The 22,593-nt window shown below is 34.4% G+C and overlaps 1 protein-coding gene across 1 annotated transcript in view; it reads right to left on the bottom strand.

Moving 5' to 3' along the window:
* Positions 1-1,098: 1,098 nt before the first annotated feature.
* Positions 1,099-22,593, bottom strand: part of SERINC1 (serine incorporator 1) — a 31,961-nt gene continuing 10,466 nt past the window's right edge. Inside the window, exons 2-10 of the mRNA XM_061207285.1 lie at positions 17,097-17,258; positions 14,045-14,214; positions 9,144-9,223; positions 8,765-8,902; positions 6,883-7,052; positions 6,687-6,777; positions 4,970-5,114; positions 4,627-4,857; positions 1,099-2,698 (exon numbers count right to left, since the gene is read on the bottom strand). Coding sequence (XP_061063268.1) covers positions 2,563-2,698; positions 4,627-4,857; positions 4,970-5,114; positions 6,687-6,777; positions 6,883-7,052; positions 8,765-8,902; positions 9,144-9,223; positions 14,045-14,214; positions 17,097-17,258 — 1,323 coding nt within the window. The 3' untranslated portion in view covers positions 1,099-2,562. The remainder of the gene's footprint in view (positions 2,699-4,626; positions 4,858-4,969; positions 5,115-6,686; positions 6,778-6,882; positions 7,053-8,764; positions 8,903-9,143; positions 9,224-14,044; positions 14,215-17,096; positions 17,259-22,593) is intronic.

The raw sequence follows: 22,593 nt of genomic DNA, 5'->3' as shown, positions 1-22,593 counted from the left end.
GTCAGAGTGTTTTGCCTATGTTTTCCTCTAGGAGTTTTATAGTATCCGGTCTTACATTAGGTCTTTAATCCATTTTATTTTTGTATATGGTATTAAACAATGTTCTAATTTCATTCTTTTACATGTAGCTGTCCAGTTTTCCCAGCACCACTTACTGAAGAGACTGTCTTTTCTCCATTGTATATTCTTGCCTTTGTCATAGATTGTCCACAAGTATGTGGGTTTATTTCCAGGCTTTCTATCCTGTTCCATTGATCTATGTGTTTTTTTGTCCCAGTGCCATACTGCTTTGATTACTGTAGCTTTGTAGTATAGTCTGAAATCAGGGACCGTGATTCTTCCAGCTCCAGTTTTCTTTTTCAAGATTGTTTTGGCTATTTGGGGCTTTTTGTGTTTCCAAACAAATTAAAAATTTTTTTGTTTCAGTTCTGTGAAGAATGCCATTGGCAACTTGATAGGGATTGCGTTGAATCTGTAGGTTGCTGTGGGTAGTATGGTCATTTTAATAGTGTCTTCCAAGCCAAGAACATGGTATATCTTTCCATCTGTTTGTGTTGTCTTGTTTCCCTCATCTGCATCTTAAGTTTTCAGAGTACAGGTCTTTTGCCTCCTTAGGTAGGTTTATTTCTAGGTATTTTATTCTTTTTGATGCGAAGGTAAATGGGATTGTTTCTTTAATTTCTCTTCCTGGTATTTCATTGTTATGGAATAGATCATTATTATTTTTTTTAATACTATCTATCTTAATTGTCAGAGAAAGAAGCATGAGTTGGCCACTCAGGGAAAAAATGCCTGGAGGACACAGCAAGTGTAGAATATCTATCAATCAATCAAATGAATTAAAAATATTCTCCCAACTTAACTGGTCTCCCTCCTGAAGGTTCTTTAGGAGAACACCACTTGAATTACCTTTGAGATCCACTCAGGAGTTTGTTACAGAGGACCAAAAGGGTAAATATCACCTTAAAAACAATTCAGTTTTTCAGTACAGAAAATGGTCAGTTAACCCTTAGTGTCACGTTCTTTAATACACATGAAGAAAGTAGATCTGAATATTGTACTACCTAAATTCGAACTGCTAAAGAATACACCACACACTTTCTCTGAATTCATTTATTTAAAGATAGAACAGCCATCTGAAATGAACACAATATCAACACAGGTGGGAAATTAAATTGTTATACTTCATTCACATTAATAAATATCTTAAAAGAAGCAAATGTAGATTTTAAGATTCATTAAGACACTAATGACACAAGTAACTAAGAGTTTCTTTCTACCTAAGTTAACACTGATACTGCTTGATTTTCAGGTTGAAAGATTATAATAACCTATATATTTCAATTGGATGGCAGCAAATACAAAAGCATCTTTTGAACTGTATAGTATACTGTTAAGCAGGAGTTTACTCTACAGCAGTCCATCATTCTCCTGGCCTGTGTGTAGAAGGCATGCTGGACACCAGCAACTCACATCACATACATTATCCACCACTCACAAGGTGTAAAATCTATTATGCATATATTTGAATAGTAATTATTTTTGAATGCCAGAAAGAATGCCAGTTTTGACAGACTTGGGATTTCCCAGCTTTGCCACTGATTAGCTGTGTTTAAGCCTATGCTTCAGTTTCTTCATTTTTTAAATGAGAAAACTAAATTAGACTTTGTCTACTGAAGCCTATTTTGCAGTTTCTTCCTGTTCTGTCAAAAGTTTATCAACTCTGATTTTCAAAACGAAATTTCCAAGTGATTTTCAGCCTCCTTCTAAACCATGATTATCCTTTTCAAGACCTTTGTCTAAATCCTTCAGAGTTCCTAACCACTCCACTGAACCCACTGAACACATTTTAACACATCTGCATGTGTTTATAATGACCAAAACAAAGTTCACTATGTAAGTATGGAAGGCCATCCCTACCCAGGAATCATTACAAACCAACTTGGGTATTCAATTTAGTACCCACCACCAGCAATCTTTCTTTGAAAGCTGTGTCTCAATCTCCACCAAAAGCTACACTGTTGTCAATCAAACACTCCATACCTGGGTAAGTTCCTTCTCTTCATATCAAGGGAAAAATCTGAAAAGATTTTTTAGAAAACTGGCATTTAACTGACTTGTTTATACAATTTTAGGATAGCCATGTTCTTTGCAGTATCCTGTAGGGCAAGGCATCAAATATTTCAGAAGGCAGCCATACATTTCTTTTCGTATTTTTCTAAAACAGCTTAAGTTCTAACACAATTTAAAAATTAAACTGTCAAGCAGTTTTGTTTTTATTCTTTTCACAGGTACTGAGCAAAGGATAAACCTAACAATGTCCACTTCTCCTAACTTACCACCACCAACATACTCAAAACTCTGCTTCAATCTAAAACACCTATCAATGTGCTTGGCAAGACTATAATGAATAAAATGGCAAGCGGTAAAATCTAATTCATGCCAGAACACTGGAGAAGTTACATGGGAAGCACACATATACGCAACTTTACGAAAGTTGGGAATACTGTTAATTTCAAATAAGTGATGATCAAAGTGAGACTTTCATGCCAGAATTCCCGTTCAGTCAAAATCACGATTTGTAAGAACAAGTGGTGCCACCAGTGTCCAAACATACAGCACAATGCCAATCCAACTAGAAGAGATTTTCACCCAGACAGCTGTCCACTGACTTTTCATCTCACGAGAAGGCTCATACCTAAAATTTAAGGAAAACAAAAAGGGGAGAGAGGTTGGATTATCAGTCATCAAGCCATCAGGCTTCATTACTTCAGAAATATTCCTTGTCAATAATTTGTGATAACAGATATACAGTTGCTGGACTAATTATCTGTTGCCTTGCTTTTCCACACCACTTTGATAGCTAATGTGAAGGTAAAAAAAAATCAATTTCCTTTAAAGGAGTAGAGGACATAGGCCTCTGAAATAGCTCTTTTAGATAATACTCAGAGAATCTTTATGTTTTTCTGGCTCACTAATTACGAGATAGAGAAATGGGAGTGTGACCTCTAGATAAACAAGACATTATAACATAAAGACTCAGCAATTCTGAACTGTATAAAGAATATAATCTGGGGCCTCCCTGGTGGCGCAGTGGTTGACAATCTGCCTGCCAATGCAGGGGACACGGGTTTGAGCCCTGGTCTGGGAAGATCCCACATGCCATGGAGCAACTAGGCCCGTGAGCCACAATTACTGAGCCTCCGCGTCTGAAGCCTGTGCTCCACAACAAGAGAGGCCGCGATAGTGAGGCCCATGCACCGCGATGAAGAGTGGCCCCCACTTGCCACAACTAGAGAAAGCCCTCGCACAGAAATGAAGACCCAGCACAGCCATAAATAAATAAATAAATAAATAGGAATATAATCTGTTCAGAGTGTATATGGGAACCCCCTCCACCTTCTCAGATTTAAGAAACTGGGAAGGAAATAACATCCCAAAGTTAGCTTTTATGTTGATGAAACCTACCAAAAGTATTTTTCGTCTAATCTTAACATTTACTATTAACCTGACAGCCAAAGCTGTGAATTACTGAGAACTATTTGGGTTCTTATACCTTAAGAAGCTGCAGTGTAGGAATTTTTAAATATATGTATTTTTCAATAATAAATGCTAGTAGAGGCTGCTCTCAAAGAAATAAAGCAAAGAATAATCTTTACATGTTTTGCTGGTATTCAAAGCCCTCTTACAAACTGTTAACGATATTATGCATTTAAAATTATTAAAAATAAAACTGCCCTAACCATATAGTTCAACTTGAATCTTAAATCTTTCAGTAATCCTTTGGACAAAATTGGAATTTTTTTTTTTTTAATTTAATTTATTTATTTTTGTCTGCACTGGGTGTTTGTTGCTGTGTGCATGGGCTTTCTCTAGTTGCGGTGGGGGGGGGCTACTCTTCGCTGCGGTGCACGGGCTTCTCATTGCAGTGGCTTCTCTTGTTGCAGAGCATGGGCTCTAGGCGCAGGCTCAGGAGTTGTGGCTCACGGGCTTAGTTGCTCCGTGGCATGTGGGATCTTCCCGGACCAGGGCTTGAACCCGTGTCCCCTGCATTGGCAGGCAGATTCTTAACCACTGTGTCACCAAGGAAGCCCCAAAATTAGAATTTTTAAAAACAAAATATAAACCGCTATCTTCCAACTAACAGAAAAAGATTTATTCGTTTTGAAATGATAAAAAAACAAATTAGTTTTGAAGAATTCTAAGAATCCATCTATGTTAATGTATTCGCACCTCAATTTTGAAATCTTCAAAGATTTTAATGACAAAGTTTGAACAAAACAGAAGAAAGGTATCTTTTTATTGCACTATGTTGGGAACTGGTTAGTATTAAAAAGAAAAGCAAGCATTGTGTTTGATCAACTGTCAACATGTATTTCCCTAAGCAATGTGTTAGTTTCATGAAACTTTGTTTCAGTCTCTTCAAGATTTGGAAATATTTCAATGATTGTTATTGCTGAAGCAAGGAAATAAAGCCTGCATTTCTGAAACTGATCTCACTATTCATTTAGTTGTAAATTTTGAAATATATTGGAGGATTAAAAAATACTCCATACCACATTTAACAACGGAATCACAAAAAAGCCATCAGTTTCCACATGCAAAGTTTTCACGAAATATAAGTACCTGTACCAGTTGGTAAGGGTCATCATGATATAAAGCGAAGCCAGGAAAAGCATAAAGTGAAAGAAGGAGTAACTGTAAGTGACACCATCCCTTTCATTATCTATAGCTCGGTGAACATCATCTCTATCCTCCAGTGATCCGTCACTTCTGGCTCCACCATCTTCTATTAATGTTGATTCATCACTTGTTAGAGTCAGTTTATTAACCTGACTATTGTTTGAAGTACGGATGCTGCATGGAAGACAGTTTAGAAAGAGAGAAGGAAAAAAAAGGGGAATTTAAAGATTCATATATGAATAATAGCTGAACTTTTTTAAAAAAGAAAATCCATAATTTTTCTTACCTTGAATAAAACACACACAGTAAAAAGAGGATTAGTCCAATAATTCCTTGAGCATGCCACCACTGTACAGACTGCCCCTCCTTTGGGACAGTGCTTGTTGTATTATATCCAATTATGCTCAGTAGACTTGGGTTGCATTCTGTTTCTATAATGTAAATTAAGGTCAAATTAAAATGTTAGAATAGTATAAAAATTTTTTCAGAGCACAATGTAGTTCTTTTTAACTCTTATACTCTTGCAAATTCAAAACATTTTGTTAGAAAAAGGCACAAACATAAAAAAATACTTTAAGACAACTTACATTTATTTATAGACACCTTTTTATAAAAATTTTATAGTGCTAATTTTATAGACGTGCTTGGAAAACAATTTCATTTTCAACCTCATGCAGGAGCTGAGACATTAAGCTTTTTGTTGATCAGGAAACTGGTGAAATTTAGATGACCTCTCTAAAGCATAGTAAAGCTCAAGTAGAGTCAAGAATAAAATTCAGATATTCTAAACTAAAATGCACTGGCTTTTCTATTACAAACTGTGAGATAAACTTTATAAAATGACTATTGTTATTATCAATTTGTCAAACTACATTGTTATATAGTTTATACATAAAATCAGTTACTAGAATTTTAGCAAACAGTTTGTGGAAATGAGCAAATAAGGCATAATGACCTAATGCTTATTCAGCTTCTTGACTCCCGTAAATAAAGAATTTAAATGGGGTTGGTATTCACTTAAGTGTCCCACATATGTTTTCCTCCCACAAAGCCAGATATGTCAATTGCCACCTTATCAATGAAAAATGATTTTTATCTTTAAGCCATTCATATAAGGATAATCCCTAAAGCAAATTACTATTAGTTTTTATCTAGACACCTACCTGGACAAATATAAGGAATCTTTCTCTAGTATACTAAAAAAAAAACAAAAACATTTTCTCCAACTAGTGATAAAGCACCTATGAAATTTATAAATTCAATGAAATGTAAGATTCAGAAAACATATTTTATAATTTTTCTTTATTCTGAGGAAGAGAGACCATTTTTTTCCTTTTCAAAAAATAGTACAGTTGACTCTTGAACAACAAGTAGATTAGGGGCATCAACCCCCTCACACAGTCGAAAATCTGCATATAATTTTATGGCTGGCCTCCATATCCAGCCATTCATTTCTGTAGATCGTGTAGTAATGCAGTACATATATTTGAAAAAAATCCATGGATAAGTGGACCTGTGCAGTTCAAAACTCTGTTGTTCAAGGATCAACTGTAATTATTAATTTCTAATTTGTTTCACCACAAATGACATATACGGGCTTCTACTCCCACAGAATGCAATAAAACTGGCCTATAAAAAGATTACAAAGACCAATTATATTCACTTTTAAGGTAATCACAGACAAAAAATAAGTGGAAAAAAACTATACTATTTACAGTAGAATCAACAAACATTTTAACAGCTCTTATTTCTTTCTACATATACTATCATATGCATTGTACAAATTAGGTATATTTATTATAATTTTCATATAATTTCTTATAGTTTTGCTAGTGAAAGAAGAAACTAAGTGAAAAAATATAGCAATACATTAAAGATGAAAATAGTATTATTCCCATTCTCTTCATTTCTCTGTAAGCTTAATTTTACAAAATGACCATCTTTGAAAAAAGAAAAGCTGTAGGATTCATTAAAAAGAAACAAATCCAAGCAAACAAACATACCTGGTTCATTAGTCATAGCAGACCATGTCAAATACATTGTGTAGACTGTAATTACTGAAGACTGTAACAAACCAGATCTTGGTTGTGATTCCTACAAAAAAATAAGCGAAACAGAAAAATATTGTTATCATTCAAGATTTAGAAAAACTTAAGAAATAGAAGCTTCATAAAAATTAATGAACTAATCCAAGCTTACTTGGATCTTTGGCAGTATAGACATTACAGAAGCACCAAGGCAGAGGAGCATGTTGACACTGATGAACGCTTTATTTTCTGCACAACTGGCTGGATGAGTATAGTAAACAAAAAATAGGACGATAGCAACTAAAGACAGCAGATAATTCAGAGCTGTAGCTGATAACAAAGCTGTGAAAGAAATACATTGGACAATTAGATTTTATCACTAATATTAGGAATTAGGCATATGGCTCATTTTACAAGCAATCTTATTTTATTCAAAAATATTACTTTAAGCAACTAACATTGTGTCAGCATTACACAGGCTATATAAGTAGGTAAAGATATTCTAAGCTTTATCACATTAAGAATTTTATAGTCTTTACATATAGCCCATTATAATGATGTGTTTTCAAGGACAATAACATACTAATATGATCTTCATTTATAGTAATATTTACATAGAGTTTCCAAAACACATTCAGATGTATTAGCCATTATTTTCAAAATACAGAAAAATAACTAGGAGGGGAATATTAAGGTTTTTAAAGAATGATAATCATTCAATTGTAAACAAGGGCATTAAGAAAATTATTTTGTTAATGCTAAGCCTGCAAAACAATGCTTTTCCTCATCAACTAAAATCTTAAAAAAAAAAAAAAAATATTCAAGAGTAAGTCATTATTATTTAATAAGACAACCTAAGCTTCTTCTATCACACACACACGTTTTAGTTTCTTTGCTAATGTATGCTTAATATACATGTATTTATGTCGATGTGCCTCACTGACAGGGGATCCATCAAACAAATATTTACTGAATACCTACAAAGGCCCTAGGGGTATAGTAGGGAACAAAGCAGAAACTCTTACACTAGATTTAACATTAAAAAATAAGATATTCTATATAAGTAAATTTTCCAAATGACCAAAGCTCATTTCTTTGAATACCAAACCCTTTATCTTAACCACTGAGATCAAATACCACAAACTAGTTGTATGAGAGAAAATATGAAGCTAGCAGACATGCTGGATTTAGCTTTCACTCTGATTTTAAAAAAAAAAATTGTTCTTTTTTTTAGCTGATACTCAGATCATTTCACATAAAAATCCAGATTTATGGCTTCTTTTGGAAAAATCAGAAAAATTAAGCAACACTGGGTTCACATTTCCACAAGGCAACTACTAGATGGAACTGAGCAGTAGCTATATGCATTTTAGATAAAGGCCTTTACATTCTCCAATTCATCATAGTCCCTTCTATTAGCAAAAGGATTGAAAATGCACTTAAACCTGGTTCTCCTCCCTCATTTTTGTTACCTGTTGTAAGCATGTGAATTTTGATCCCTGTTTTAGAGTATAACCACAGGACTCAAGCTCATCATTATAAATAAACATTAAATACACTACTGTAAAAATTCCCTTAGGCGTTAGTTACACATAAGGGCATTCTTTGCACTTAACGCAAAATGTTTCAGAGTTGCTTTTTTATTTTTCCTGCTTGCTGATGTTTAAGAATTGTACCACTGTTTGTTCATCTATTTCTAGCAGTCCTTGTCCCTTTAATATTTTACTTTTAACCTTCTGTAGGCTTCCCAGGAAATTAGGCTGTAAAGTACACATGCATTCAGCAATAGGCTTTGGAACTTCCATTTTAGCCATTCATGGTCTTCTGGATTATTTCCTGGTTCTTGGGTATGTTCCTAGTTGACATGCCAAAAACTCTCTCTACAAGTAAAGTTGCTGATATAATGTGGTAAGATGCTACTCACAAACTTAAGCTAAAAACCTCCTCACAGAAAATTATACCATAAAAATCGTGATTTTCCCATAGTCTACATATCTGTTCTCACTTTCAAAGTTCAACTATTTTGAAGATGTTCTGTAAGACAAAAAGCTTACCTGCGTACCAACATCTTGAGTTCCCTTCTTCCATTTTTTCAACCCATGATTCATTCCACGAATGGGCAAAATCAATGAGTAAGACTAGCTGTATGAGAATGAAGCAAAAGGCACCTGCCATGCCTACGTAAAACCATACTGAAAGAAAAAAAAAAGCAAAAAACCACAAATGAGTGACTGGTTCACTTTTCATTATTTCATTTTCACAATCAATACACAAAAGGAAAAATAAAATTTTACATAAATGCCTTGATTTTGCCAACCGGGGTGGGGGAGGAAAAGGAAAAAACAAAACAAATAGTTACAGTTCCAGGCAACAATTATTTCAATTTCCTTATAAAATATCAACATCACACAAAGAAAAAAAAAGATTTCTTACCAGTTGTAAAAGTTCCTTCTGGAATGAAGAAGGCCCCAATAATAATTGCAACTGCTGCAGCAAATTTAAAGAACCAGAATCTAAAACAAAAAGAAATAATTTTTTATTAATAAATATTAATTCAACAAGTAATTTCACATATGAAATCTTTGAAGAGCTATTCTTAAAGAATAGCTACACTTTATGTGACTACTCTATTCTTTCTGAGGATATCCTGAAAACGAGAAGTGAAGAATATCATGTAAACTATTTTAGGATAGTTTTAATTCATTACGATAAAATGAGAATATTAGTTTCATTTCACAGGTTTATTTTACATATACACCAATAGCTATTATAATTGGTGTACATGAAAGTGTAAATAAGGTACACTGTACAAATGAATAGTTTTGAAAACACATAATAAATGCCTGGAAAACAGATTTCCACTAGCTAGCCAGATGAGTTGAAAGAACCAGAGAAGACATAAAAGCTTAAGAATTCTGCCACAGAAAGGAGCAAGAAGTGAGAAGCAGGTGTTCAGAGTCAGAGAGAACCCTAGATATAACAGGATCAATAAACTTATCTGAAGACAACTAGTAGAGATTTGAGGCATCTGCTACTTCAAATGTGGAAGCAGCAATGCAAAAACTACAAGGAACATGAAGAATCAAGAAAACATTTCACCACCAAAAGATAACAATAATCCTGCAATAATTTCGCACAAAGGCATAAAATCTTGCAGTCTAGCAGATAAAGAATTCAAAACAGCTGTTTTGAGAAAACTCAATGAGCTATAAGAAAACACAAAGATAATTCAACAAAAACCAGGAAAAAAATATATGAATAAGATGAGAAATTTAATAAAGAGACAGAAATCATAAAAAAGAACCAAACATACTCTGGAGCTGAAAAATTCAACAAAAGACATGAAAAAAATACAATAGAGATCTGCAGAAGGGCAGATCAAATGGAAGACAGAAAAAGCAGACAGGAATTTTGATATAACCCAATCAGGGGTGAACAGAGAAAAAAATGAAAAAGAGGGAAGAAAGCCTCAGTAATCTATGGAATTCAAATATTAGAATGATTGGGTTCCAGAAGGAGAAGAGAGGAAGAAGAGGGCAGAAAGTTTATTTAAAGAAATAATAGCTGAGAACTTCCTAAATCTGGACATCCAAGTTCACAAAGCTAATAGATCACACTATCAGCTCAATGCAAACAAACCTTTTAAGCCATATTATATAATGAAAACTGTCAAAAATCAAAGAACATGAGAGAATCCTAAAAGCAGCCAGATGAAAAAAAGATTGTAATCTACAAAGTCATTTCCATCAGGCTCTCAGTGGATTTCTCAGTAGAAAACCGTATAGGCCAAGAGAGAGTAGAATGACTTTAAGAGACATACGCAAAGTGTTGAAAGGAAAAACATGCCAGCCAAGATTACTCTGTCCAGCAAAGTTATCCTTCAGATACGAAGGAGAAATAAAGATTTTCCCAGTCAAAATCCAAAGAATTCACCACCACTAAACCTGTCTTGTAAAAAATGGTGAAAGGAATTCTTCAAGCTGAAACGAAAAGACACTAAATTAGTGACACGAAAACATACAAAAGTATACAACACACTGGTAAATGGAAATACACAGATTTAGAAAAATCTAATTCTTTAATAGGATGGTGTGTTAACTACATAACTGTAGTATAAAGATTAAAGAGAGTATTAAAAAACAACAGCTATTATAATTGGTTAATAGATATACAATATAAAAAGAGATAAATTGTGATATCAAAAAAATAAAAGAGGAGTAAATGGGTAAAATGGGTAGGTCTTTTGTATGCAACTGAAGTTGCTATCAGCTTAAAATGGGCTGTTTTATCTATAAGATGTTTTATGTAAGCCTCATGGCAACCACAAAGCAAAAACCTAAAGTAGATTTACAGAAAATAGGGAAGCAGACCATACCACCAATTTACAAAGAAAATCACCAATTTACATAGGCGTTAACAAAGAAAAAAAATTATGGAAATATGAAACAGCCAGACAGCAATGAATAAGATGACATTAGTAAGTCCTTCATATCAGTAATTACGCTAAATGTAAATGTAATGAATTCACCAACCAAAAGGCACAGTGGCTGGATGAATTTTAAAAAAAAAACTGAAAAAGACACAAACAAATGGAAAGATAACTTGTATTTGTGGATCTGAAGAATAGTTAAAATGTCCACATTACCCAAAGCCACCTATAGATTCAAAGTACTCCCTATAAAAATTTCAATGCCACTTACAAAAAAGTAGAAAAAACAATCCTAAAATTTGTTATGTAACTACAAAAGACCCCAAATAGCCAAATCAGTCATGAGAAGGACAAAGCTGGAAATATCACACTTACTGATTTCAAACTATACTACAAAGCTACAGTAATTAAAACAGTAGTACCATAAAAGTAGACACATAGACCAATGGAATAGAATAGAGAGAGCTTAGTAATAAACCCTTCCATTTTGGATCAACGAATATTTGACAAGGGAGTCAAGAACACTCAATGGGGAAAGTAGTCTCTTCAACAGTCTTCGGAAAACTGGGTAACCACAGAAAAATGAAAATGGACTCCTTTATTACACGACTCACAAAATTAACTCAAAATGAATTAAAGACTAAAACATTTAAGACCTGATACCATAAAAGATATCAATACTAGAAAGATGCTGATACTGGGAAGAAGAAAGTAAGGAAGAAACTCCACAACATTAGTCTCGGCAATGAGTTTTTGGATGAGACAGCAAAAGTACAAGCAACAAAAGTAAAATCAAACAAGTGGGACTACATCAAACTAACAAGCTTCTGCAAAGCAAAAGGAACAATCAACAAAATGAAAAGACAACCTACAGAATAGGAGAAAATATTTGCAAACCATGTATCAAAAAGTGGTTAGTATCAAATATATATAAAGAACTCATACAACTCATTAAAAAACAAACAATCCAATTAAGAAATGGACAGAGGAACTAAATATTTTTCCAAAGAAGGCATACAAATGGCCAACAGGCATATGAAAAGGTGCTCAACATCACTAATCATCAGAGAAATGTAAATCAAAACCATTATGAGATATCACCACCTCAGACCTATTAGAATGGCTATCATGATGACAAGAAATAACAAGTGTTGGTAAGAATGTGGTGAAATGGGAACCCTTATGCACTGTTAGTGGGAATGTACACTAGTTCAGCCACTATGGAAAACAGTATGAAGGTTCCTCAAAAAAAATAAAAATGGAACTACCATACAATCCAGCAATCCCACTTCTACGTATATATCCAAAGAAAGTGGAAATAGGGTACTGAAACGATATCTGCACATCCATGTTTATTGCAGAATTATTCATAATTGGCAAGATATAAAAACAACCTTAAGTATCTGTCAACAGATGAATAAATAAACTGTAGTATATATACACAATGGAATATTATTCAGCCATAAGAAAGAAGGAAATCCTGTCATTTGCAACAACATGGGTGGACCTTGAGGGCATTATGCTAAGTGAGATAAGCCAGACAAAGAAAAACAAACATTTACGATATTACCAATATGTGGGATCTGAAAAAGAAAAATGTACTTTAAAGCTTCTAAGAGACCAGATCTTAACTGTTCTCGTCACAACTAAGAAATAATAATTACGTGATGTGATAGAAGTGTTAGCTAATACTATGATGGTAATCATATTGTAATATATAAAAGTATGAAATTAGCATTTTGTACACTTTAAACCTAACACAATGTTATATATCAATTATATCTCAATTTAAAAAAAAACATTAACAGTGACATGAGTACTTAGTGCATGCTTTGAGAAGAATGTTATCTCATGAAATGACTGTGATAGCCATCCTGTAATGCACTTTGAAAAGTGTTTAAAAACACATTTAGTAAAGATGTTTTAAGAGTGCAAAAAAAATTAAAATTAAAAAATTAAAACAACCAATGACTAAGGGAACAAAGTAAACAAAATAAAATCAACCTGGCACAGCACATCTTTTTTCATTAATATTTATATTTCACTTGTTCATTCTTCCTGTCTTTGGTAGCATGTTAATAGATAAGCGATAACAGATATTCCAAAAAAATTTTTTAATTTATGGGGGGGAAAAAACAGTGATAAAATTCAAAACATTCAAAATTGAGTGTGAGAAGTAGTGCTCTATATTAAGGGAGACTGATAAAAGGGACCCTGAAGTTTCTAAGTTGTTCAGTATAACCATTTAGAAAATCAATCACCTTGTTTCAAAGGAATAAAGTTTTTCATTTTGGCTGCACTGTACGTCTTAGGAACTGAGTTCAGTTTTATGTAGTGAGATTGGCCTACAAAAAGTTAAGAGGAGAAGGAGGAATAAGCGCCTCATTATTAGTCACAGATATGATAAATCTTCCTTTTTAGGGTGAAAATACAGTTGACCCTTGAACAATGCTGGAGTTAGGGGTGCCAACTCTCTGCATGGTTGAAAATCCATGTATAACTTATAGTCGGCCCTCTGTATCCAAGGTTCCTCATCTGTGAATTCAACCAACTAGAGATCAACATGGATTGTGTAGTACACTGTAGTATTTACTGTTGAAAAAAATCTGCGTATAAGTGGACCTGCACAGTTCAAACCTGCGTTGTTCACAAGGGTCAACTTTATTAAACATTATGCAGAGACTATATCAATAAATGACCCAAGGCTACTATTTAATATTTATATTTCCAAATTCCAACACATTCTCTAGTAGAGACAAGAGGATTTTCTTACCTTGTCATTCATGAATAAAATAATTCTGCAGATTGTTCAAGTTTATTTCACTTTAAACTTTCTTTAGACAGACTCAAAATTACTGAGAAGAGACTATCCAGACTTCATATTGAAGTTTATTAAAAACCTTACCCATTGTGTACTGCAGCTCTAGGATCACTGCTGCTCTTCACTTTGATCATTAATAGAGATAGGAGAAGGTAGAACATAGCTAAGCCAAAGCACAAACGGTATACAGCTTTATAGCCAACCAGAATATTACAAGGGACCACTCCTTTCTCATTCTCACAAAATCCAGGAATCTGAAAACCAAACAAGAATTTGTGATCTAGAATTTTTTCAAGAAAAAATGAAAATTCTGTGTAATCAAACAGTTTAAGGTTTAGAAAATTGAAGTTCACTTTACAGTTTATGCTGAAATGTAATCAAGGTAAGTCTACACATTTTCATAAGACAGAAGTGTAACTCTTTTTTTACTTTATGTGAGCACCAGATAAGCTACAAATGTCAATCCTAAAGTGGATGCTTATTTTAACTTGCAGGCTTAATTCTAAGTTTTTTTTAAAACTTGCATTCCACTGGGATATACTCAATCACATGTATAGGAGAAAAATACAATCAATAAAAGTGTAAAGAATCACAGAGTAACTAAATCAGTTTCTAAATACTAAAGAAAACAATGATGGCATTTTGAGTTTTGGTCCCTCATTCTACAAGTGTTATTCCTGATAATGGATGGATTTGGATTAACAGCAAAATGGCTGGCTGTATTTTTATTTTTTAACTTAAAATCTTAAAAAAGACTGATGACCATTTCAGAAAATCACACTGGAATCAGAGTACAAGAAAGTATTTTTAAAATATTTTTAAGTGAAATAAATGGGAGTAGATACACTATTCACATATATCAGAGTGAATTACTGCCTCTAGAAAAGTTAAAGTAAACCAATATGCCAACATACAACTGTTAATGTGTGCCTTTAAAATCAAGAACCTAAAATTATATTTAAGTTAATGCAGGTGCTACTTCCTTTTTGCTAGTTCCTGTACAGTCTATAAGCTCTTTCTTGGTCTCACTTGAACCCTACTTTCCCAACTTAGTTTAACAATTATGGCAATATGTACTTACCCATACTCACTTGCAACATGTACTCACTAGCACCCTTAATTATCCCATGCCCTTAAATGAGAGCAGCACACCACCTGGCTAATTCCCATCATTAAGTTTTAATTCAATCACCTATATTAGTCAGATTAAGTTGCTACAGTAACAACCTCCAAATATAGGTGGCTTAAACAGCAAAGATGTATTTCTTGCTCACATACATGTACATGGTTGGTTCTAAGTAGTCAACTAAAAGAATCCAGGCTGCCAGAGAAGCCACCATCTCAAATGATATACAGGTTGTGAGAGAAAAGAAAGGAGAATCTGCATTAGCAAGTAGAGGGTGATGTTTATCACTTCTACTCATAACTCACTGACCAGTACTAGAGACATGACCCTAGATATCACAAGCACTCTAGGAAATGCAATTCTCTGATGACCTTCAGAAAGCAGAGAAGCAGAAATATTGGGGGTTACAAACTAACATCTATCAACTAAACCATTCATAACAACAGTCAACTGGATCCATGACAAAAACCATATGAACGTCTTCTGCTTATACCAAGGACTTGAATAGCATTAACTGAGCATCTACATATGCCATGTGCAATGCTACTTTCAAACTGTAATAAGCTCATTTCCCAAACTTACACTATTTTTCCTTACCCCAAAGTCAACCCTAAGCAGACACCTGTGGTTTAAAATGGAGGTTATCTGACATAAACACTCTCTCAACCTCAAATTTTCTATTGTCATTCATTTTTCCTTGGAGGAAAAGTAACTTCTATATGCCTTCTCTTGATCACATTCTCTCTCACGGGTTAGATCCCTTATGACTATTTTCAAAATACAAATAATTAAATCTCCCCAGCCTAAAAACTTCTTTAATTCAGCCTCCCTCTAAGACTTATTATCTGCATTACAAAACTCCTTAAATCAGCAGTCTATTCTCATTGGATACATTTCCTCATAGCCATCTAACTCTCCCTCCCAATCCTTCTAGGCCAGCACTCTATAAATGCTTTTTCAAGACACTAGACATATACTGGCTGTCAAATCCCAAGGCTACTTCTTAATCCTCACACTCCTTTACTTTTTTCACACAGACATTATGCTGTCATTCTTAAGACTCTGTTCCTAAGGCCTACTAAACAGGTTCTTGGTTCTCTTTTTTCACTGTTCCTTCAGAAGTTCCCTTTTTTCCACCAACTCCCTTAAGAGCTTTTGTCAAAGCTCTAGCTCTCCTCACTCCAAATGGTCTTCTTCAGCATATGCTGCCATAGTTTGAATTTCATCTCTATCTCTGATTTCTTTTATGAGTTACACACCCAAATTTTTTACTTCCTGCTGGACACACACACACACACAATGTAGTGCAGTACCCACAAGCAAACATATTATATACTAGATTATATTTTCCCCATCTCTTTGCACAACCTGACTCCCTGGGGGAAAAAAAAAGTTTAATAAAACGCCTTTTCTTTCTTTTTTTTCCTGAGTTAACAGCAACAGTTTCCTCTCAGTTATCTAGGATCAGAACCTGGTTATTATTTATTATTCTATCACTGCCAATATTTAAATCCAGATTCAGTCAATTCTACATTCAGAGAATTATTTCAGGCCCTCTATGCCCTTCTTGATTACACCATTCCAACAGCTGCCATACTTAACTGCTGCCTTCTATCCTAATTCTCAGATCAATCTTCCTAAGGCGTACACACTTAGCTCAAAAAGCTTTTATCCTCATTCTGCTTCCTATTTTTCAATTTCTGCATACAAAAATTTACTGATTCTTACAATGTCCCTTTTTCCATGAGACCCACAGTGATTCTGACATTTCCCTGGTTAGAATTACTGATTTCCTCATATTAACACAACACATTTTCTGCCCTATCATCAGAGAATTTTAATAAACTGCCTTTCACTGTTTGTCTTTCCTAAATGATCATGAACTACTAAAACTGGGATTAAGTATTCTTCCTTTTTACAGTATTCTGTTTCCAATACACAAGAAGCAGTTTTATGCATATACATACTAAAGGTTCAGTTAATCATTTAAAAAAAAAAAAGAAAACTAACCTTATTTAGTTGTTCTTCCATTCCAGGTATCAACATTACACAAGCTACACACACTCCAACAAGCAAAAAAAGTGCATAGATCAACCTAGTTACAGTGGAGTTGTTTCCACTAGGACAGCATCGGCACAGCAAACATGGGGCACTGCCACACAAACATGGTATCTGGAAAAAGAACATTAAAAATCAGTATAGTTTAAAATGATACAGTGAAAATTTACATTCTATCTACTCAAAAAAGAAAGGATTGAAGTTAAAGTAATTACCAAGAAATTTGGTTCACATATATTATCTATAAACTATAAAATTTAGTAACTTCTGGGTAAAACTGAAGCAAAGTAAAGCTTGCCCTTTATATCAAGCAAAATGAGTAAACTCAGTTAAAACAAAAGGGGAAAAAAACCCAGCAGCAGCAACCAAAGTTTAGCTGAGAAAAGGAATGGAATATTCATAATTACAAGCTGATCTCCAACTCCTGCCTTTTAACCCCAGAAATCATGCTGGTGAATTCACAAAAGTCTGATATTTCTCAGATACGCCAGAGGAGGAAAAGAAGTGAATTGGTATCCTTATCTTTTCCCTCTTCTGACTTGGTGGTAGTGATAACAGTAAAATTTTCTATTAGAATCAGCTAAAACAGGATAAGTGAACAAGTGGGGCTAGCTAGCATTGTCTAACAGAACTCCACACTAAACTAGTAGTATATCCTAGGGGAATAGAATATCTCCCTCAGCAGGAGAAGCGAATACTAGTAATGGAACTTAACAATATCTCAGAAAGGCAAAATGAAAGTATCCTCAAAAGAATTGAACATAATCTAGGCTGAGCTCCACCAGACCATCAAATACCACAGGAAGGGAGTATTGTAGAAGCCAGACACACTATAGTAACCAATATAAGGTAGGATAAGAACCACTTATACTAAACTTCAGTAAGATAAAAATAAATGTCGTGGAAATAATGCAAACACACTTTAGCAAAACATAAAAATAAGCAAACATGCCCCCTCAGACAAAAAAAAAGGCATTTGAAAAACCCAATCTGAAATAAAACATAACTCAGTAAGAAGAGGAAATTCCCTAAAATTGGTACATCTGAAGCAAAAAGGAGAGCTCAAAATGAAAAGAATAGAACAAGCTGAAAAGGAGGATTGCAAGGCTGAGAAGAAATGAGAAGGGGAAAAACATGCTTTAAAAAAACAGTAATTATCATGGAACAAAACAAAAACAGCTGAAAATAAAATCTGATTGATAAAGTTTGGGATAAGTACCATAAACTCAAGCCAAGATAGAGTAACAGTGACCAGACTTACCCTACTGCCTTAATCCAAGGGAAAAAATTAATGAAACAATGGTTTTTCAGAAAACAATAGGCAATGTAGGACACTAGTTTCTGAGAGAGATGAAACAGTGTGAACTCTATGATTGGCCCAATCTTTCTGCCTGGGAAAGAGTTTCCATTGCAGGGAGGAGAATCCAGACAGAGGACAGCAGTCTACTGAATTGAGGAGACAGATTTGGGACAGAGTTGAGAGTTCAGGGAAGTGAAGGCAGCTAAAGTTCATAGGGCAGAAACAAGGAGAGGAGAAAACTACACCAAGAGTGAGCTCCAGATATCTGCAGAAGCTTCAACTTGTGTCTTCAGCAGAGCACTGATCAGTACATGCATTTGATTAAATTACTCTGTGGGGTGGGGGTGGGGGGAGTGGGGAGGGTGGTATTACCAGCCAGAGTGGAAGAACTTTATAATCCATGAGGCCTTGAGCAGAGTTATAAGGCTATTATTATTACACAGTATTGGGGGGTGGGGGGGAAATAAGCCATAAGGCTAAAGCCACTCCAGTCTCACTTAACAAAGCCTAAAAGCAAACACTGAAAAGATCAAATTCTCTTCAAATAACTCACCTATGTCTAAGAATAGGACCCAAGAATGTTTTTTAAAAATACAACACATCCAGTACCCATCAAGGTAAAATTTACAATATCTAACAGCTAATAAAAAAATTGGTAGGCATGCCAGTATGGAAAAAACAACCTACAATGAGGAGAAAAGTCAATAAATCAAAACCAACCTGAAATTACACAGATGACTTAATTCAGTTATAAATAATGGTACTGTAATGTTATTGTAATTATACTTCATTTGGTCAAATAGAGAACACAGCATGTCACGGAAAGATATGGAAGATAATTTAAAAGATCTATATCAAACTTATGGAAATGAAAAATAAGATCTCTGAACCAAAAAGTACTTGATAAGACACTGCAGAAAAGACTAATGAACTTGAAGACATCGCAAAAGAAATGATCCAAAATTAAAGAGATAAAAAAACTAAAAAAAAAATAACAGAGGATTAGTGTTGTGACACAATTTCAAACAGCCTAATAATATATGTGAAACTGGGGCTCCTGAAGGAGAGAGGAGACAGGAAAGTCCTTTTGAGGAAATAATTGCCAAAATGTTCCTAATTTAATGAAAACTATAAACTCACAGATCCAAGAAACTCAAGAAAGCCCTAGTGATACAAACATAATGAAAACTACACACCAAGTCACATCATAAACTGCTGAAAAACAATGATAAACAGAAAGATCTTAAAAGCAGGCAAAATAATAAAGGCATATTATATAAAGAGGAACAAAGAAAGGTATCGACTTCTAGTAAGAAATACTGCAAGCCAAACGTCAGTACTGAATGAAAAAAAAAACTGTAAGCACAGAAGTTTATACTCAGCAAAAATATCTTTCAAAAATTAAGGCAAAGTGAAGACATTTTTAGGCATAGAAAAAAGAATCCAAAACTAACAAATCTAAACTATCTTTCAAGAAGGAAAGTTACACCAGCAGAAATGTGGATCTACCCAAAAGAAATGAACAAAAGAAGTAGTGTGTAATTTTTCTTACATCAAAAAGGTTACTTTAAAAGATTATTTTTTTTAAAGCAAAAATAATAGCAATGTATTCTGGTGGTTATAACAAAGATGGAAGTAAAATGTGTGACAATTACAAATAGGCTGGAAGGACTTCCCTGGTGGCGCAGTGGTTAAGAATCCGCCTGCCAATGCAGGGGACACGGGTTCAAGCCCTGGTCCAGGAAGATGCCACATGCCGCGGAGCAACTAAGCCCATGGGCCACAACTACTAAGCCTGCGCTCTAGAGGCCATGAGCCTAGAGCCTGTGCTCCGCAACAAGAGAAGCCACTGCAGTGAGAAGCCCATGCACCACGACAAACAGTAGCCCCCGCTCGCCGCAACTAGAGAAAGCCCGTGCCGCAGTGAAGGCCCAATGCAGCCAAAAAATAAACAATAAAAAAAAAATTAATTTTTTAAAAAAACAAATAGGCTGGAAAAGGAGACATTCAACTATACTACTGTACACTTAAATTAGAAATAAAATGGATATCACACAAAGGTAGATTGTAATTAAGTTAAAGATAAATACTAAATACTAAAAACTAAATACACACATACCATGCTACAGCAGTATCAGACAAAGTAGACTTCAGAGTAAAGAATTTTACCAGGGATAAAGAGGGCCATTTCATAATAAAAGGGGACCTATCGATACATGGAAATATGGGATATTCAGGGAAGAAACATACAACATACAATCCTAAATATTTCTGCATCTAAAAGAGAACTTCAAAATGCATCAAGGAAAGAATTAATAAAACTAAAAGGAGTAACAAACAAATCCACATTTTATGTTCTTTCATTAATTGAAATAGAAGGAAAAAAACCCAATAAATATATAGAAAACTTGAATGACATTATTAATCAACTGTGTCTGACATTTAGGAAATACTCCATCTAATGAAAGCACAGTAAAAACTATTTTCAAAAGCAGAGAACACTTAACCAAAACAGACTATATTGTGGGCCATAAAACAAATCTCAAATCTCAATAAATATAAAATTATTCAAATCATACATGGATTCTTGATCCACAATGGAATTAAATACTGATCAATAACAGAAAGATATCTCTGGAAACTAAATAGCATAGTCTAATTAACCCACAGGCAGAAGACATCAAAGAATAAATTAAAGAGAATGAAAATAACATATCACATTTTTGGAATGCACCTAAAGCAGTGTTTAAAGGAAACCTATAGCATTAAATGGCTATATTAAATAAGAATAAATATATCAAATCACTGATCAGAGCTTCCACCTTAAGTTATTAAATGAGCAAATTGTAGCCCAAACAGGCAGAATAAAGATAAATCAATGAGGTAAAAAAACAGTAAACAAGGAAGTCCGTGAAGCTAGTTTTAGAAGAACATTACAATTTAGAAACCTATATAGTCAGACTGATCAGGATAAAAAACAGCAAGAGAGTGAACACACAAATCATCAGTGTAGGAAATGAGAAGACATTATTACAGATCTTACAAGCATCAAATGATTATGAGAGAAAACTATGAGCAATTTTATTCAATAATTCAACAGCTTAGATAAAATGGACATGCTCCATGAAAAATCCAAACTACCAGAAATCATTCAATAAGAAATATATAGGATGAATAGCCCTGTATCTATTCAAGACACTGAATTTGTAGTTACAAACCTTCGCAAGCACAAATGGCTTCACTAGTGAATTCCACTAAACATTTAAAGAATAAATCAAACCACTCTACCCAAATTCTTCCAAAAACCTGAAGAGGCAAAAAACTGATACTAAATCCAAAGATATCATAAGGAAACAACAGACCAATATATTTTATGAACATTAAAAAAAATCCCTAATATCTTGTCAAGTCAACAATATAAAAAGTATACAAAGATTTCCAGCTTCCATTTCCACAGGTAAGGAGCTTAGAAACCCCACTCCATCCTAACAACAAGGAAAAAGCCAAGCAGACTATAAAAATCAACAATTCTTCTAGGATCCATAAAGTAGGTGAGGACACAGGGTAAGTCACTGCCCCCAAGACTGAAGAGACAGACAGGTGAGTATAGGGAGTCGTGGCTTACTAGAGCCCACAAGTGGAAACTGACTTGGGAACCACTGTGCAGGAAGGATATCCTGGAGAATAACTGAAGAATTGCTGGAGCCTCATTGTGGACAAGTCTGAGAGTTAAAAATTCCAGGAAAACCCAGTTATACAAAGGCCCCACAAATTTGTGAACTTTTTCTCTAGGACTTCAACCAGGTTCTCATAGTAAACATGAGAGAAAAATTCCCCCCTGCTTCCTGCAGCAAAGGGGAAAAGGAACCATTTTGAAATATACTAGAACACTGTTCTTAACACCCGACCTCAAAAGAAACTAGTTAAATAGAGTCTAACTTGCTAGAGTATTATCAGAGGATAAATAATCTAGGGGAAGAGAAATACTCAACTCCAGCCTATTCTAGCCATCCTCCCCCATTTAAGGGGGGAGGAAAAAACTGAGAAACACTTGTGAAGTTCACAGTCCAGAGGCACAGGCTTATTAAAAGACTAAGACCTAATCAGAGAATGATGGAATGTTTCTCCTTCCCCCACACCTCACCATGA

The sequence above is a fragment of the Eubalaena glacialis genome, chromosome 12, assembly GCF_028564815.1.
Source record: "Eubalaena glacialis isolate mEubGla1 chromosome 12, mEubGla1.1.hap2.+ XY, whole genome shotgun sequence".
Taxonomy (NCBI): Eukaryota; Metazoa; Chordata; class Mammalia; order Artiodactyla; family Balaenidae; genus Eubalaena; species Eubalaena glacialis.
This window is presented reverse-complemented; position numbering and strand designations above follow the sequence as displayed.